The 18,477-nt window shown below is 38.9% G+C and overlaps 1 protein-coding gene across 10 annotated transcripts in view; it reads left to right on the top strand.

Annotated features, from left to right (window-relative positions):
- The window catches only part of CLHC1 (clathrin heavy chain linker domain containing 1), a 68,471-nt gene that overhangs the window by 33,260 nt on the left and 16,734 nt on the right, over window positions 1–18,477 (top strand). For 9 of the 10 annotated variants that reach the window (XM_012477151.2, XM_012477152.2, XM_064364105.1 and 6 more), the window contains one exon: window positions 14,016–14,190. The exons of the other annotated variant lie outside the window; for it this stretch is intronic. In XM_012477151.2, the coding sequence (XP_012332574.2) occupies window positions 14,016–14,190 (175 nt within the window). The remainder of the gene's footprint in view (window positions 1–14,015; window positions 14,191–18,477) is intronic. 10 annotated transcript variants of the gene reach the window in all.

The raw sequence follows: 18,477 nt of genomic DNA, 5'->3' as shown, positions 1-18,477 counted from the left end.
AAATGGAGTCTCTTCAAGTTGCAGACTGCCTCAGATCTTAGACTGCCTCAGATCTGTGCTGAGCTGCCTGAAGCTGGAGAAGGGGTAGAACACAAGCACCACTGTGGTCACCAGCTCTGGGAGTATACTAGGTCAGACCTAGTACACCAGCTCTGGGAGTATACTAGGATCTTGTCCAAGGCCCACTGTAACCACTACCTGGCTACCACCTACATTTGCTGAAGGTCCTAAGGCTCTACAATCAGCAGGTGGTGAAGCCATCCAGGCTTGGGTTTTTTCCCTTCATGTTAGTGAGTTCCCTGGGCCTGGGTGGCTTCAGAGATACCATCAGAAGCCAGGGCCTGGAGCTGGAAACATTAGGAATCTACCTGGTGCTGTATGCTATTGTGGCTGAGCTTGTACCAGACCATAAGACAAAGTTCTTCCCGTTTTTTCCTCTCCTTCGCACAGGCAGAGGAGTCTCTCCCTATGGATACCACTGTCACAGGGCCATAGGAAGTACTATGACACTACCACCAATGTTCACTCAAGGCCCAAAGGCTCCTCAGTCAGCTTGTGGTGAATGCTACCAGGCCTGGAACTCACCTTTTAGGGCAGTGGGCTCCCTTCTGGTTCAGGATAGGTCTGTAAATACCATCTAAGAACCAAGTGCTGGAATTGGGGACCCCAAGAGCCTGCTTGTGCTCTACGTCACTATGGCCAAGCTGGTACCTAAGCTGCAAGACAAAGTCTTTTTTTACTCTTCTCCTTTTCTCAAGAAGAAGGAGTCTCTCCTCATAACCATCACAGCTGGGAATGTGCCAGGTCACACCTGAAGCCATCCTTACCCAAGGCCCACAGCATGTACTACTGCTGCTGATTATTTGGGACCCAAGGGCTGTTTAGTCAGCAGGTGATGAATCCTGCCAGGATTAGGCCCTTCCTTTCAAGATAGTGGCTTCACTTCTGACCAGTGTGTGTCTAGAAATGTTGTCCAGGAGCCTGGGCCTGGAACAACGGCCTCGTGACTCTGCCTGGTTCCCTGTCCTATTGTGGCTGAGCTGGTATCCAAATTGCAAGACAAAGTCCTCTTTACTCTTTCATATCCTCTCCTCAAGTGGAAAGAAGGACTCTCTTTCAGAGCTGTGAGCTGCACTCCCTGGGTTGGGAGAGTGGTGGCACAAACTCCCTCGGCCACATCGTCTGATTTATTACTAGGTAATATGCCTTCCATGTCCACTGGCTGTGCATCCAGCACAGCACTAGTACTTGCCTAGGAGTTGCAGTCCTAGTGGTATAGACTGCCTTTCAAGTTTATTTAGGACCCCAAAGCACTTGAGCCTGTGGTGATGAGGCTTGCCAGAACTCAAATTCCAGCCTGCTGGGATAGATGATTCTCTTCTGGCTAGGGCTGGTCTAACTGCTTCCTGCATGAGAATTGGCTGAGTTCTGCCTGATGTTGCTTTCCACTGTGGAAGGGCAGCACTGAGCTCCAATGCAAAGTCTTACAATCACTGCACTCTCCCTCCCCCAAATACACGTTCTCCATGGCACGTGGCCACTGCCAAAGGATGGGGGAGTGGTGAGTTGGCAATTCAAGACTCTTTCCTACCCTCTTCAGTGCCTCTTTCAGTGATATGAAGCTAAAATCAGGTGCTGTGATTACACAACTTTTTGTTCTTATGAAGGTGCTTTTTTGTATAGATAGTTTTTTTGGTTTTGTTTTTTGTTTGTTTGTTTTTCTTTAATTTCTTTCATCAGATACAACAACATGGAAGAACCTGGAGTATATTATACTAAGTGAAATAAGCCAGGCACAGAAACACAAATAGTACATTATTTCATTTATATGTGGAATCCAAAAAAGTCGAATTCATAGAAGCAGAGAATGGATTGGTGGTTACTAAGGACAGGGTAGTTGAGGGAAATAGGGAAATGATGGTCAGAGGATACAAAGTTTGAGTTATGTAGGATAAATGTACAGCATGTTGACTACAGTTAATAATACTATATTGCATAATCAAAATTGCATAGCTGGGCATGATGGCACATACCTGTAGTACCAGCTAGTTGAGAGGCTGAGGCAGGAGAATTGCTTGAGCCCAGGAGTTTGAGGCTGCAGTGAGGTATGATCACACCACTGTACTCCAAACTGCTGACAGAACAATACTGTATCTCAAAAATAAAAGTTCCTAAGAGAGTGGAATGTAAGTGTTCCCAACACACATGCACGTGCACACACCCACAAACACACACACACATACACACACAGGTAATGGATATGTTAATTAGCTTGACATAGTAATAATTTCTCTATGTATATCAAACATCATCTTGTAAACTTTAAATATATACAGATATACAGTTTTTATTTTTTTAAAAAGCAATTTAAAAACATTAGACTTTTGTATATTGGTCTTGTATCCTGTGACTTCGCTAAATCTTTGTTAGTTCTAGTATTTTTGGGGCTTTCTTAGAATGTTCTGTATAAGTGAACATGGCATCAGCTAATAAAGACAGTTTTACTTCTTTTCGAATCTGAATGACATTTTTCTCTTGCTTTATCGTACTGGCTATTTCCTCCAATATAGTTTTGAGTAGAAGTGATGAAAGTGGATATTCCTGCCTTGTTCCTGATCTTAGGGGATAAAGAACTTAGTTTTTCATTGTGAATTATTAGCTATAGGTTTTTCATAGATGCCCTTTATGAGGTTGAAGAAATTCCCTTGTACTTGTGGTTGATGAGAATTTTGATCAGGAATGGATATTAGATTGGTCAAATACTTTTTTCCATTTATTGAGATGATTATGTTAGTTTTGTTTTTTTTCTATTAGTGTAATGAATATGTTGCCTTTGTGAGAAAAACTCCACAAAATTCAATGATTTTACTGTAATACAGAGTTGTGAAACAATCGCCGTAACCTAATTTTAGAACATTTTCATCATTCCAAAAATAAACTTTGTACCCCCTAACTCCTCATTCTGTGCTCTCTTCCTCCTCTCCAAACTGTAAGCAACTACTCTTCTACTTGCTGTCAGTATAGATTTACCTGTTTTGGTCCTTTTGTGTAAATAGGATCATATACTATGTGGTCTTTTTGTTACAGGCTTCTTTCACTTAGTGTAATGTTTTTGAGGCTTGCTCTTGCTGTAGCATGTATCATGTCTTTATGTGGCCAAATAGTATTCCTTTGTATGAATGTACTGCATTTTGTCTATTCATTGATCAGTTGATGGTCATTAGGCTTTTCCCACTTTTTGGCTGTTATGAATAATGCTGCTATGAATATTTGTATACAAATTTTTATGTGGTTACATGTTTTTATTTCTCTTGGGCAGAGACTTAGGAGTGAAATTCTGGAGCTAAATTATATGGTAACTCTGTATTACCACTTTGAGGAATTGCTAATCTGGTTGCACTATTTTTCTTTCCTGCTAGCAATGTATAAGGGTTCCTTATGAACAGGATGTATTTTTATCTATATTTTGATTATAGACTTTCTAATAAGTGTGAAGTTGTATCTCATTGTGGTTTTTATTTACGTATCCATAATAACCAATAATGTTAGGCGTCTTTTCACTTGTCTCTTGGCCATTTCTATACTTCTTTGGAGAAATGTCTATCCTTTGCTCATTTGTAAATTGTGTTTTTATTATTAAGTTTTAAGAATTCTTTGTCTATTCTGAATTAAAACCCTGTTTGATATTTGATTTACAATTTTTTCCCCACCTGTGGGTTGCCTTTTTACTATTTTTAATTTTAAAAAAGTATTTCACTGGTTTATTTTGAAATTAAAAGTTTTTAATTTTGTTAAGTTCCACTTAGGAATTTTCTCTTTTATGGCTTTGCCTTTTGTGTTGTAGCTATGAAATCTTTGCCTAACTTAAGATCACAGAGATCTACTCCTGTTTTCTTATAAGAGTTTTACATATTCAGATATGTGATCTCCTTTTGGTTAATGTTTGTGTATGGTGTGGGGTGGGGGTCCAGTTTCATTCTTTTGCTTATGGATAATCTGGTTTTCCCAGCACCATGTTGGGAAAATACTTTGTATCCAGTGAATTTTGTCCTCTTTGTCAAAAATCATTGACTATAAATATTCAAAGTTTATTTCCTGACTTTCAGTTCTATCCCATTGCTCTAGCTGTCCACCCCATGTCAGTAGTATACTGTCTTGTTTACTGTAGTTTAGTAGTAAGTTTTCTTTTTTTTTTTTTTTGAGACAGTCTTGCTCCGTTGCCAGGCGCCAGGCTAGAGTGCAGTGGCGCTATCTCGGCTCACTGCAACCTCCACCTCCTGGTTCAAGCAATTCTCCTGCCTCAGCCTCCCTAGTAGCTGGGACTACAGGCGTGCGCCACCACGCCCAGCTAATTTTTGTATTTTTAGTAGAGACGGGGTTTCACCATGTTGGCCAGGATGGTCTTGATCTCTTGACCTCGTGATCCTCCCGCCTCAGCCTCCCAAAGTGCTGGGATTACAGGTGTGAGCCACAGAGCCCAGCAGTAGCAAGTTTTGAAATGAGAAGAGTGATTCTTTCTTTCTTTAGGTTAGTATTAGCATGGTATATCTTTTTCAGTCCTCTAACTTTTAATCTATGAGTGTCTTTGTATATAAGGTCAATTTCTTCTAAGCAACATATACTTGGATCCTAGTTTTTAAAAATACAATTTGAGGCTGGACACTGCGGCTCACGCCTATAATCCCAGCACATTGGGAGTCTGAGGTGGGCAGATGACTTGAGGTCAGGAGTTCAAGACCAGCCTAACCAACATGGTAAAACCTTGTCTCTACTAAAAATACAAAAATTAGCTGGGCGTGGTGGCATGTGCTTATAATCCCAGTTATTCAGGAGGCTGAGGCAGGAGAATTGCCTGAACCAGGGAGGCAGAGGTTGCAGTGAGTCAAGATCACACGACTGTACCCCAGCCTAGGTGACAGAGTAAGCCTCCATCTCAAAAACAACAACAACAATCTGACAATCTTTGCCTTTTAATTGGGGTGCTTAGGTTATTTACATTTAATGTTGTTGTTGACATGGTTATGTTTTGTTTTTATTTATTTATTTTTAGAGTCAGGATCTTGCTATGTTGCCCAGGCTGGAGTGCAGTGGCCATTCACAGTCACAATCATAGTGCATTACAATCCAAACTTCTGTACTCAAGGGATCTTCCTACCTCAGCCTCTAGAGTAACTGGAAGTGCAGGTGTGCACCACCATACCACCACACCTTACTGGTGTGCTTTATGTTATTTCCATTTTTCTTATCTCTTCATTTTTTTTTTAACTTTTTCTGGTTTTTTTTGGCTTCTTTTGGATTAATTGAATATTTTTTATGATTCAGTGTTTCTCTTTTGTTTACTTAGGAGCTATATAACTCATTATTGTCTTATTTTGGTTGTGCTGTAGGTTTTTACAAATTGTATCTTTAACTTATCCCATTCTATCCTCAAGTGATATTATACCACTTGATGTATAGTATAAAAACACTACACATCTAAATACTTATATTCATAATATATACCATTTCTGGTCTTCATTTCTTTGTGTAAATCTATTTTTCCAGCTAAGGATGGTGGCTCACATCTGTAATCCCAGCACTTTGGGAGGCAGAGGTTGGTGGATTATGAGGTCAGGAGTTTGAGACCAGCTTGGCCAACATGGTGAAACCCCATCTCTACTAAAAATACAAAAATTAGCTGTGTGTAGTGGCACACACCTGTAATCCCAGCTACTTGAGAAACTGAGGCAGGAGAATCACTGGAATCCAGGAGATGGAGGTGCAGTGAGCCAAGATCATGCCTCTGCCCTCCAGCCTGACAGAGCAAGACTCTATCTCAAAGAAAAAAAATCTATGTTTCCATCTGGTATCATTTTACTTCTGTTTGAAAAACTACCTTTAATCTTTTATCGCAGATCTGTTGGTGACAAATTCATTCAGCTTTTAAATTCTTCATTTTACCTGTCTTTTGAAAGGTATTTTTACTGCGTATAGAATTCTAGATAGAATTTATTTTTTTTTCCTTTCTGCACTTAAAGGATTTTGTTTCACTGTCTTCTGGTTTGCATTATTTCTGCTGAGAAATATTCTGTCATCTTTATCTTTACATTTGTATCTTTTCTCTATGACTACTTTAAAGATTTTCTCATTATTACTTTTTTTTGGAAATTTGATTATGAGCATTAGTATACTTTTATTTTCATGCTTCTTATGCTTGGAGTCCATTGAGATTCTTGTATCTGTAGGTTTTGGTTTTCCTCAAATACAAAAATATATAGCCATTATTTTTCAAATACGTTTCTGCCCCAGACTCCCTTCTCCCCACTCACCATTCAGGGACATCAATTATATGCTTGAAGTTGTCCTACAACTCATTTATTCTTTGTCCAAGTTTTAGTCTTTTACTGTTTTATTTTGGATATTTTCTATTTTGCTGTCTTTAAATTACTAATCTTCAGTATCTAATTAGCAGTAATCCCATCCAGTGTATTTTTCATTTCAGACATTGTGGGTTTCATCTCTATAACTTTGATTTGAGTTTTTCGTATATAGCTGATGTTTTTACTTAACATATTCCATCTTTCCTCTCCCTTGTAAATATGAAATAATATAGTTATAATAACTTTTAATATCCTTTTCTACAAATTCTATCATGTCAAATTTGATTTATTAATTTTTTCCTCATAGGTAATATTTTCTTGCTTCTTTGCAAGTTTAACTTTTGATTGGATGAAAGACATTAAGAATTTTATCTTGATGGGTGTCGGATTTTGTATTTGTAAATTCTTCTTGACCTTTGTTCCGGGATATAGGTAAGTTACTTGGAAACAATGTGATCCTTCTGGAGCTTGTTTCCAAATTGTGTAAGGCAGGACTGGAGCAGTGTTTGGTTTGAGGCAAAACCCTTCTGAATGTTCTACCTGATACTTGAGGATTATGAAGTTTTCCATTCTGGTGGGAGAGTTATTCTCAGCTATTTCTGAGGCCTAGGGATTAGTCCCTCTAATCCTTCTGGGTAGTTCTACCCTGGCCTTAGGTAGCTTCCTCACCAGTAGGTGCTAATCAGTACTCAGCTGATGACCTGTGGGGGACCCTGTGCAGATCTTTGAAGCTCTTACTCTAGGCAGCTCTCTTTTTTCTGGTATTCTGACCTGTGATCTTTATATGCATTGACCTTTCCAGACTTCCAGCTCCATGTCCTCAATTCAGGAACCCAGACTGTAACTGGCTTCCCCATCTTTGTACTCTGGCTTGGAAACTCTCTCCAGGCAATAGACTGAGGCTATTGTTGGGATCATGTGGTAGTTCAGTCAGGGTGGTGGAAAAAATATTAAGGGAAAAATATTAGGCATAGTTATAGGAAACAGTCACAAATCCCTCTTGGAAGGCCAGGTGGTTTACATAACTGGGCTGAAGGTGGTTAGTTCTTTTATCTTGAGGCTTGAAGCATAGGGCAGTTAATAGGGGAATGCAAAGGACTTTATCTAATGGCTTGTTTTCCTAAGACCAACCTTTGTCCATCCGTGCTTGACCGCCTCCTACTAAGGGGGGTCAGTAGAAGTTAATTACCCTCTAATGGTACTTGCTTTAGGCCTCAGAACCTGGCCTTTAATCTTTACCCTATAGTGGTGTTGACTCAAAGCCTTTGACATTTAATGTGTGTTGAATAAAGGCCAGGAAGGTCAGGGAGTTGGGGCCAGCAGCCATTAACTCCTTTGGGTAAGAGGCTACAGACACCCCTAGCTTGCCTTTTCAATGTATTCCGTGTCGGAGTGAATTTATTCATCCATCATGGGGTTGGGGTCTACCCTGACAAGTTTGCCTTGATTTTTCCCCCCCATTTTTCAAGGATCACTGTCCTTCTCTACCTTATGTCCAATGACTTAAAGGCTGTTATTTTATATATTTTATCTAGTTGCATAGTTGTTTTATGCCAGAAGCAGGAGTCCTAACCTCTGTATTTCAATTGGAATGTTTAGTTCATTTGCTATAACTAAACATAATTAATATAATAACTATTTAATAAAATTATTGATATATTTGGTTTTAAGCCTATCATTTTGCTATATTTTTCCCAATTATTTTCATCAGTTCTTTGTTCCTTAGTTTCTTCTTTTCAACCTTATATTGTGTAAATTGAGTAGTTTTTAAGAATTCCCTCTTTTCTCCTATTTTGGCTTTTTGGCTATACCTCTTTGTATTATTGTTTTAGTTGTTGTTCTAAGGATTATAATATTCACTCCTTGCCAGAGTCTACCTTGAATTAATAATCTACTACTCTACATATGATGCATGAACCCTACCATCACCTTTCTTCTTTTGTGCTGTTATCATATACATTGTTACTATTTTTGCCTTAAGTATTCACTCATATTTTAAGGAAATTATGAAAATAAAAATAGGTCTTTTATATTTACTGAGATAGGCAGCTTCTAAAATGGTCTCTGTTAATCCCTGCCTCCTGGATCACATCCTTGTAATCCACTCCACTTGAATGTTAGTTGAATTATACTGTATATGTTCTTGAATATCGCATGTGCTCCTGAACTATACTATTGCTTATAATTATATTGTTTTATGTCTTTTTTTCACTCAACATTAGTTGTGAAATTTAGCCTTGTTTCTACATGTAGCTGTGGTTTACTTTAAACCTTCTAGAATGAAATATGCTACAATGTATTTATCTGTTCTATGGTAGATGGACATTTAGATGGTTTCTAGTTTGGGGCTATTATAAACAATTTTGCTATGAAAATATATCTTGGTGCACATATGTAAAGTTCTCTGGGATATGTATCTAAGATTGAACTCTCTGGGTCATAAGGTATGCATATCTTCAGCTTTTGAATGCCAAACATTTTCCCAAACTGTTTGTATTAATTTATATTTCCAATGGTAATGTATGTGATTTTCTATGTTCCATATCTTTGACAGTAATTGGGAGTGTTAGACCTTTAAATGTTTGTCATTCTTATGTGGTTATGTAAATGTATTATGGTTTTAATATGAACTTGCCTCATTACCAGTGAAACTATCTTTTCATGTGTGTGTGTGTCTGTGTTTGTGTAGGCATATATATATATATATTTATATATATATATACCTTTTTTTTTTTTTAAGACAGGGTCTTGCTTTGTCACCTAGCCTGAAATGCAGTGATACAAACATGGCTCACTGCAGCCTCAACCTGCTGGGCTCAAGTGATCCTCCCAGCTCAGCCTCTCAAGTAGTTGGAACTACAGCTGTGAGCCACCATGCCTGGCTAATTTTTAAAGTTTTTTTTGTAGAGATGGGGACTTGCTGTGTTGCCCAGGCTGGTCTCAAATTCCTGGCCTTAAGCAATCCTCCCACCCTGGTCACCCAAAGTGCTGGGATTACAAGTGTGAGCCTGTGCACTCAGCTTGTATATATATCTTTGTATTTGGATTTCCTGTTTTGTGAAGTACTTAAGATCTTTTGCCCATTTTGCTGTTGGATAGTCTATATTTTTCTCAATGATTTTTAGGAGTTACTTATGTATTATGAATATTAGTCTTTTGTTAATTAAAACGAGTTACAAATATCTTTTTTCATTATGATATCTTAAGATGAACAGAAGTTTTAAATTTTAATGTGGTGAAATATATCAGTCTTTTCCTCTGAGGTTAATTATTTTTATGTGTTATGTAAAAGTCCTTTCCTACCCCAAGTCATTCTTCTTTTTTCTCCTCTGAAAATATCATAGTTTTGCTATTCACATTTAGGTTTTTAAGCTACCTGAAATTTGTTTTTGTGTTCGGTATAATTTGGGAGTTCAGGTTTTTTTTATTTTTATTTTTTGGCAGGAGCACAGAGTCTTGCTCTGTCACCTGGAGTGCAGTGGTGTGATCTCAGCTCACTGCAAACTCCTCCTCCTGGGTTCAAATAATTTTTATGTCTCAACCATTTAGTAGTTGGGACTACAGGCATGCACCACCACACCCAGTTAATTTTTTATTTTTGGTAGAGACAGGGTTTTGCCATGTTGGCCAGGATGGTCTGGAACTCCTGAGCACAAGTGATCTGCCCGCCTTGGCCTCCCAAAGTTCTGGAATTATAGGCGTGAGCCACTGTGCCCACCCAAACATAGATATTTTATAGTCTGTTTTATAGTCAGTTGTTTCTAGTTCTGAAGTATATAAATTCTGCAGATTATTGGATATCCTCACTCTTGCTCACGTGATTTGTGTGACTGATAATTTTTATTTATAATATTGTATGCTTTCTAAATTTATAATATTGTGAGCTTAATTTCTCCCCTACTGTGGGATTACTGTGTATTCTCTGGAAAGGCTTTATATTTGCCTCTGCCTGGTCTCTAATGTTTCAACAGCCTTAAGCTGCTCTTTGTTAATGTCTTGGCTTTGGCTTCCTGAATCACATACAGAACTGAAATTCAGACTCCATTCCCATGTGGATATAGGCTGTTTTATTTTATCTAAGGAGAGGGAAAGATATAGCCAGGAACAGTAGTCCACATAAGCCACAGTCATGTTTTCCGAGTCTTAGATCTTTAAAGGCCTCTCTCAAGTTTGATAGCTTAGGTTAGATTAAAATTACTTAAATCTTAAAATACTTATTTTTTAGACAGTTGCTTTCTGCTTTTAAAAGTTTGTATAAAACCTAGTTTTTAAGACATATTAAAGCTCAAAGATGGTATCATTGGTAGAAACAGAGCTTCTAATAAAATAATGTTCACAGCAGTAAATTCCTATAACATTTTCAGAAAATTTCTATAAATAGACTGTGTTTTTAACTGTAGATTAAACTATTATGACCTTGGTACTAAGATACAAAGATGAGTAAGACCCAATTCTTTCAATGAGCTAAAGGTCTAACTGAAAAGAGAGATGAAGAGGCAGACAAGTATGGAACTAGCTCATTCATTTGTTTATTCATTTACTCTTTGATTCATTCAACAAAATTAGTTATCTGATATGTGCTGGGCATTGTTCTAGGTGCTGGGATACAGCAGCAAATAAAACCTGCACAAATGATTTACAACACAGAGCTTACATGTAGTGTGATTTTAGTGATACAAAGAAAGTTCTCTGGAAATTCAAAGAAGGAATATTAACAGTTTTGTATTCCTACCCTCAACTGTGCCTGTTGTCTTCATGTAGACACTTTTTGTTTTATCTTTTTCAGAAAATAAGCCTCAGCTTTTTCTAGGTACTGGAAGGGGGTATCATCTGACGGGTGAGGGATAGCTTTTTAAACAGTCTTTCAGCCAAGATTTCTAGTTTTAGTTCATTTCATTACAGAGGTTCCTGATGCTGACAATTCCTGAGACTTTATGTGTTGTTTGGTGTGTATTGGATTGCTTCTTCTTGGTTTTCCTTATTGATAGTTTAGGAATCAAACTTTTAAGAATCTGCTATGCTAGTTGCCACTCTCTATTTTCTGGCTTTCAGAATTGTGTTGGTTATTTCCTTTTAAATCTGTTCTTGTGAAATGACTTTATGAACTAAAATTGAATATGTGTGTTCAGTCTACCATCTTTACCTCAAAGTCTAATTGAATTGTGCTTAATCTTGTTAATCTATAGTAGGTATAAGAAATCTTTTATCTTCTTCCATCATATGTGTGTGTAAATGTATACATATTTAATTTATCACAAAACATGAAGAAAATAGAATATTATAAAATGTTGGGTAGGAGGCCCAATACTTTTGTTTCAATTTTGTCTTTAGTATACATTTGCATTGTGATCTTTGGGCAAACTACCTTATCTCCTTGAAATTCAGTTTTATTACTTAAAAAATAGGAATTTTGACTAGGTGCAGTGGCTCATGCCTGTAATAGCAACACTTTGGAAGGCTGAGGTAGGCAGATTGCTTGGCTCAGGAGTTCAAGACCAGCCTGGGCAACATGACAAAACCCGGTCACTGCAAAAAATACAAAAAATTAGCCGGCCGTGGTGGCACATGACTATAGTTCCAGCTACCCAGGAGGCTGAAGTGTGAGGATCACCTGAGCCTGGAAAGTCAAGGCTGCAGTGAGCCGTGATTGTGCCACTGCACTCCAGCCTGGGCAACAGAGTGATACCATGTCTCAAAAAAAAAAAAAAATAGAAATCTAGGAATGTTGATGATACCCACCTTATTAGGGTCATTAGTTAAGATCAGTTGATAATTTCAAAGCACTATATAAGCTTTAGGGGTTTTAGCACCATGCCACTTATTCAGAATTAATTTTATTAATAATACAGTATATCTGAGAATTGAGAAGTAAGTTTAAAAAGTCTGTGAACAATAAAAATAGGTATTATATATTCTGTATGTGAAAATCCATACATTTTGTTAGTAGACCGTCAATCAAAGTTCAAGCTAGACTTGATAGAGTACAAAGCAAGAAACAACTTTATTCTTCCTCACCATTGCCCTTTAAAAGAGCTATGTTGACTTTCCTATTTCTTTTACTGGACAATATACTGGTCATATCACATAACTTTTTATCACTCACTTTCAGATACTAATAGTTTTATTTTTAGGTACCCAAAAGTCTAGTCTAAACTAAATAGAAACTGTAATCTCTTGTTGAATTAAACATTTCCCCCTTACCCTGGTTTTGCTCTTATTTGGCTCTAGAACCTATTGAGGCTCAGGAGACATGTTTGCTTCTTCTTTTCTCTGCTACTCCCTCCTCTTCTAATCACGAGGCAGCTTTACAGTGGGGTTATGTAAGGGACAGGAAAGGTCTTCTCAACGGGTGCAGTGGTCATTTGACTTTAATGTTTCTTGGGTGTGGCAGATGCCCTGTGTTGGCTCCTAGTTGACTGCTTTAATCTTTGCTTTTTAGCTGGGGACTTTCCATTGTGCCTTTTATTGATTCGGGAGGCATTACTTTAGCTGGCTGCTTATGATTCCCCTTTAGCTAATTCTGGTAGTGTGTACCCCCAAAGACTCTCTTTAGTGAGGTTATCTGGTCTCGCATGCAGACCTCTCTGAGAGGGCCTTTTCAAGACAACCAGCCTACCTGCCTTCCATGGAATCTCCTTCACCCTTGAGGAACATGCAATCTTGTGGAAGTGGAATTTGCTTCTACTTTAATTCTCTTTACTCACTCCAGCCTTTCACCTTTAAACTTTCCAGGCAAATATCAGGCACTGGTCTTTTTGTTCTCTAAATTGTAAGACACCCATGTCCAGTTGTTCTCTCTAAAATGTCTCACTTGATTTTGAGAAGGAGAGTTCAATAAAAATCTAGGAAATAAGATATGGTGGTAAAATTATTTTCTGCTCACAAAAGGAAAATAATCTGATAAATTAATTAAGAATTCAAATTGACAGTCTTCCTCCCCTGCAAGTTTAAGCATTGAGTGTACATACAGCTTAATAAAAAAATGAATTGTAGTAATGCTGATTTGAAATTGACATACTTTATTTGGTCAGTGACTGAGTCTACATGTAAATTTTAGGATCCTAACTTGTCATTCTCCTTGAATTATTTTCAAAGTTAGGGTATATTAGACTAAATATATACCTCTAAATGTCCAGTTTTATATTTGTCTCATTTGATTGGTTATTAGAGCAGGATAGTTTACATTAGGAATTTTACCCTCTGTGTGTCTGCAGCTGCACCTTTTGTTTTCTTTGGTCATAGCAAATTGGCATCATTAACAGGAGAATCCTATGAATTAAAAGAAAAATATATTCTCTCACAGTTCTGGAAGCCAGAAGTCTGAAATCATGGTGTCAAGGGGTCACTCCTTCTGGAGGCTTTAAGGGAGGTTCCATTCCATGCCTCTCTCCTGGCTTCTGAGAGTTGTCAGCGATTGTTAGCCTCCCCCGACTGGTAGCAGATCATTCCAGTCTCTGCCTCCATCTTCACTTGGCACGTGATATTTAGTTATTATCCAAAGTATAAACTTTATAAGCATGTGTTAAAAATTATAAATGTATAATTTTAGATGCCTAAAGTTTTCAAAAAGGAGAGGCATGAAAATAGTAATATGAAATAAGAAAAGCAAACTATTTCTTAAAGTATTTGACTCAGAAAATTTTCTTCTTTCTGTAGCTGTTGGAAAAATTAGAGGAAAGCTTCTTCCATTACTCTTATTTTTTGAGGCCCTCTTTATCACAAGTCATGCTTTTCGACGTCCTGTTGATGCAGCTCTAACCCTGGAAGGAATCAAATGTGGATTATCAGAAAAACGGTTAGATTTAGTTATCAATTGGGTTACGCAGGAAAGGTAAGCAAAGTTAAGCTTTTAACTCAGTTTTGACATTTGGTTAATAAAGTTGTTTGTTCTAAAAATATTAATAATTTTCTTATCAATACATTATTTGGACATTTGCTTCAGGTCCCTATTGCAATTAATCAGAAAGTGTTGAGTGGTCAGGTATGGTGGCTCATACCTGTAATCCTAGCACTTTGGGAGGCCAAGGTGGGAGGATCACTTGAGGTCAGGAGTTCAAGATCAACTTGACCAACATGGTGAAACCCCGTCTCTACTAAAAATACAAAAATTAGCTGGGATGGTGTCACACAGCTATAATCCCAGCTACTCAGGAGGCTGAGGCAGGAGAATCGCTTAAGCCTGGGAGGCGGAGGTTGCAGTGAGCTGAGATCGCACCACTGCACTCCAGCTTGGGTGACAAAGCGAGACTCTGTCTCAAAAACAAAATAGTGTTTTCTAAGAATTCATGGAGTAATGAGGCCCAGTCACAATGAGCCCAGATCGAGAGTTGATTCATGACAGTTCTCAAGATGATTCATTATGACTTAATGGTGGTTGGAAGTTGAGCAATGAAGATAGAGAATTGGTGGATATTACACTGCTGGGAGGGAAAAGGCAGGAACCTAGTTCTAGGCAGGATGTGAGCAGATATAAAGGTAAACCCAGAGATAACATATAAGCCAAAAGGACGTGGACTAAGGTCGCATTTAGAACATACAAGCCAACACAGATGGGCAGGAGGTGGCTTCTTGGAGCTGGGTCTCAGCACTGATTGGCAAGTTTGTTCAGGGTTCTCTTAGGTTACATTCCCTAGAACCAAAGCCTGAGACAGGAATTTGGATGCCTATGATTGATAGATGGAGGGCTTCTCAGGCAATACCTAAAAGAGAGTGAGTGAAGCAGAACAGAGAAGGGGAAAGAGCCAACCAAGGATGTGGCCTCAGGAAAACGTCTACTTTTGGCTTAATTTAGAGACTGATGACTCTGGAGCATAAACCATGATACAGAGCTGTTCTGTGAGGCAAGGGGCCTGCCTCTTGTTTCTTTCTGTCAATCAGTCCAGGGCTCTGAGCTGCCTGGAGAGGGTGGGAGCGCTAGCTAAGAACAATTGCTATAGAAGAGAGGCACCTGTGAGCCATTGACAGTCAACACCCAGAGCTGCAGGGGAAGGGTACACTGCCTAGTAAGGAGGATTTCAGTAAAGAGGACTCCCTAAAGCAACATCTATCCCAGTCAGCCATTTGCACAACACAGATCTATTTGCCTCTTTCCTTCTCACATTAAGTTCACTCTATCTCGACACAGCTTCTCCAAGATTCCGTGGTCATAATTCCTGAGAAAACTCACTGCTGGAGGAAAAAGGCAGAAACCTGCTTTTAGACAGACTGTGAATACATGTAAAGGATAAGTAAGCCCTTTACACGGGAGGGTTAGTAGGGTGAACAGTAGCCCCCTATGATAGCTACAGCTGGTCCTAAATCTGTAATTTTTTTTACAACTTTATTGAGTTATAATTTACATAGAATAAACTAATATATTTAAAGTGTACAATTTGATGAGGTTTTTTTTTCTTTCTTTATTTTTTTTTCCTTTCTTTAGACAGAGTCTCATTCTGTCCCCAAGGCTGGAGTGCAGTGGCTCGATTTCGACTCACTGCAACTTTTGCCTGCTGGGTTCAAGCCATTATCCTGCCTCAGCCTCCTGAGTATCTGGGACTACAAGTGTGCACCACCATGCCCAGCTAGTTTTTGTATTTTTAATAGAGACAGGATTTTGCCATGTTGGCCAGGCTGGTCTCGAACTCATGACCTCAGCTGATCTGCCCGCCTCGGCCTCCAAAAGTGCTGGGATTACAGGCATGAGCCACTGCACCTGGCCTGGATGAGTTTTTCAAAAACCAGCCTTACTGGGATATAATTGACATACAATAAACTACACATATTTAAAGTGTAGGATTTGACAAGTTTTGACATGTACATATACTCATAACATCATCACCATAATTAAGATAATAAACATGTTTCCTGATGTCCTTTTGTAATGCTTCCTCCTCCATCCTTTCTCCTCAGTCTGCTCCACTCTCTATCTCAAGGTAATAACTTACTGCTTTCTGTCACTATAGATTAGTTTGCATTTTCTAGAATTTTAAATAAATGAAATCCTATAGTATGTATTCTTTTTTTTCTTGGACTGACTTCTTTCATTCATCTTAATTATTTTGAGATCTTTTTTTTGAGATGGAGTTTCACTCTTGTTGCCCAGGCTGGAGTGCAGTGGTGTGATCTCAGCTCACTGCAACCTCCACCTCCTGGGTTCAAGCGATTCTCCTGCCTCAACCTCATGAGTAGCTGAGATTACAGGTGCCCACCACCACACCTGGCTAATTTTTGGTAAAGTCGGGGTTTCGCCTTGTTGGCCAGGCTGATCTTGAACTCCTGACCTCAGGTGATCTGCCAACCTTGGCGTTCCCAAAGTGTTGGGATTACAGGCATGAGCCACTGCGCCCAGCCTGAGATTTATCCATACTAATTAGTATTCATTGTTTTTCTCCTCTATCACCCATTTTAGATTTTTCTCACTCTTGGACTTCCATTGGTCTTGATAGCTTGCCTGGCAGGATGAGCCTGGTTACCATGACTTTATCAAACTGCAGTTGTTGATTTACCCTCTAGCAGTTTTTAGTTGGCATGGAAGTACCCTGAGACATCCCAATAGATAATTTGCCACCTAGAACTGAGAACTATATGCCATTCAAAAAACAGCTACTGGGTCATGCTAAATCTGGAGCATTTATCCATGGGACATCAGACTGTGCAATGAGGACTGCCCATCATGAATGGCATTCTGACAGACTCACCAACTCATAAGGTCAGGTAGGCTCTGAGGAATCCATCCAAAATCAGGTACAACCAAGATTGGGCTGGAGCAGGCCCAGAACACATACATAAGCTTCATGAACAGGTGGCCCAGACTCTATGTCAACTACCATTGACTGGGAGACATTACTGCAACTCATACCTAGGACCTCATGAGGGATGGATTTACCTAAGACCAGCAGACTGAGAAAGAAAGAAACCCAAAAACCAAACTTGGTCCATGGATGGTTCAGGTGGAATCCAGGTAATGCTAGCTTGTCACTTCATTCTTTGAAGTGATAACCTTTAGGATAAAGTATACTGTTTTTGGATTGGGTCTCACTCTGTCACCCAGGCTGGAGTACAGTGGCATGATACTGGCTCAATGCAACCTCCTCCTCCCTCCTGGCAAAACCAGTCCTTCCAACTCAGCCACCTGAGTAGCTGGGACCACAGGTGTGTGCCACCACACACAGCTATTATTATTATTATTATTTTGTATTTTTGGTAGAGATGGGATTTCACCATGTTGCTCAAGCTGATCTCAAACTCCTGAGCTTAAGAATATTTCTTTTTTCTTTTCAAATAGACCACTTTGTATTAAAAAGTTTATTTCTTAAACCAGTGACAATTGTAAATACTTGGATCTGGAAAATAAGACTGACCCTGCTCAACTTTCATGCCCAGTAGCCTACTTGAGGAATATATCAGTCAGTGTGCTTCAGAGAAACAGAGCTAATAGGAGATTTATACCTATATTTATATCTAATATACATATATATATATCGATGTATGTATGCATCTATCTATACATACACACACAAGTAAGAAATTGGCTCATGCAGTTATGGAGGCTAAGAAATCCCAAGATCAGTCAGAAAGCTCTGGGGACACAGGAGAACCGATGATGTTGTTCCAGTCAGAAAGCTAGCAGGCTATAGACCCAAGAAGAGCTGATGTTTCAGTTTGAGTCTGAAGGCAGGAAAAGACTGATGTGCTAGCTCAAGCAGTCAGGTAGGAGGATTCCCCTTACTCAAGAGAGGGTCAGCCTTTTTGTACTGTTCAGGTCTTCAACTGATTGGATGGGGCCCACCCACTTTGGATAGGGCAATCTGCTTTACAGTCTACTGACTTGAAAGTTTGTCTTTTAAAGAGAATCATTTCACGGATTTTCAGTGATTGAATAAAGCATTCCCCTTTCCATTTGAAAGGAAAATGGAAAATAAAAATATGCATCTAGGCCAGAAGCAGCAGCTCACACCTGTAATCAGCACTTTGGGAGTCTGAGGTGGGCAGATGACTTGAGGTCAGGAGTTCAATACCAGCCTGGCCAACATGATGAAACCCCATCTCTACTAAAGATTCAAAAATCAGCCAGGAGTGGTGGCTCATGGCTGTAGTCCCACCTACTCTGGAAGCAGAGGCAGGAGACTTGCTTAAACCA

Source organism: Aotus nancymaae, unplaced genomic scaffold (assembly GCF_030222135.1).
Source record: "Aotus nancymaae isolate 86718 unplaced genomic scaffold, 86718_ANA_hifiasm-v0.15.2.pri h1tg000057l, whole genome shotgun sequence".
NCBI classification, from domain to species: domain Eukaryota; kingdom Metazoa; phylum Chordata; class Mammalia; order Primates; family Aotidae; genus Aotus; species Aotus nancymaae.
Note: the sequence above shows the minus strand (reverse complement) of the source record. Positions and strands in the feature narration are given on the sequence as shown.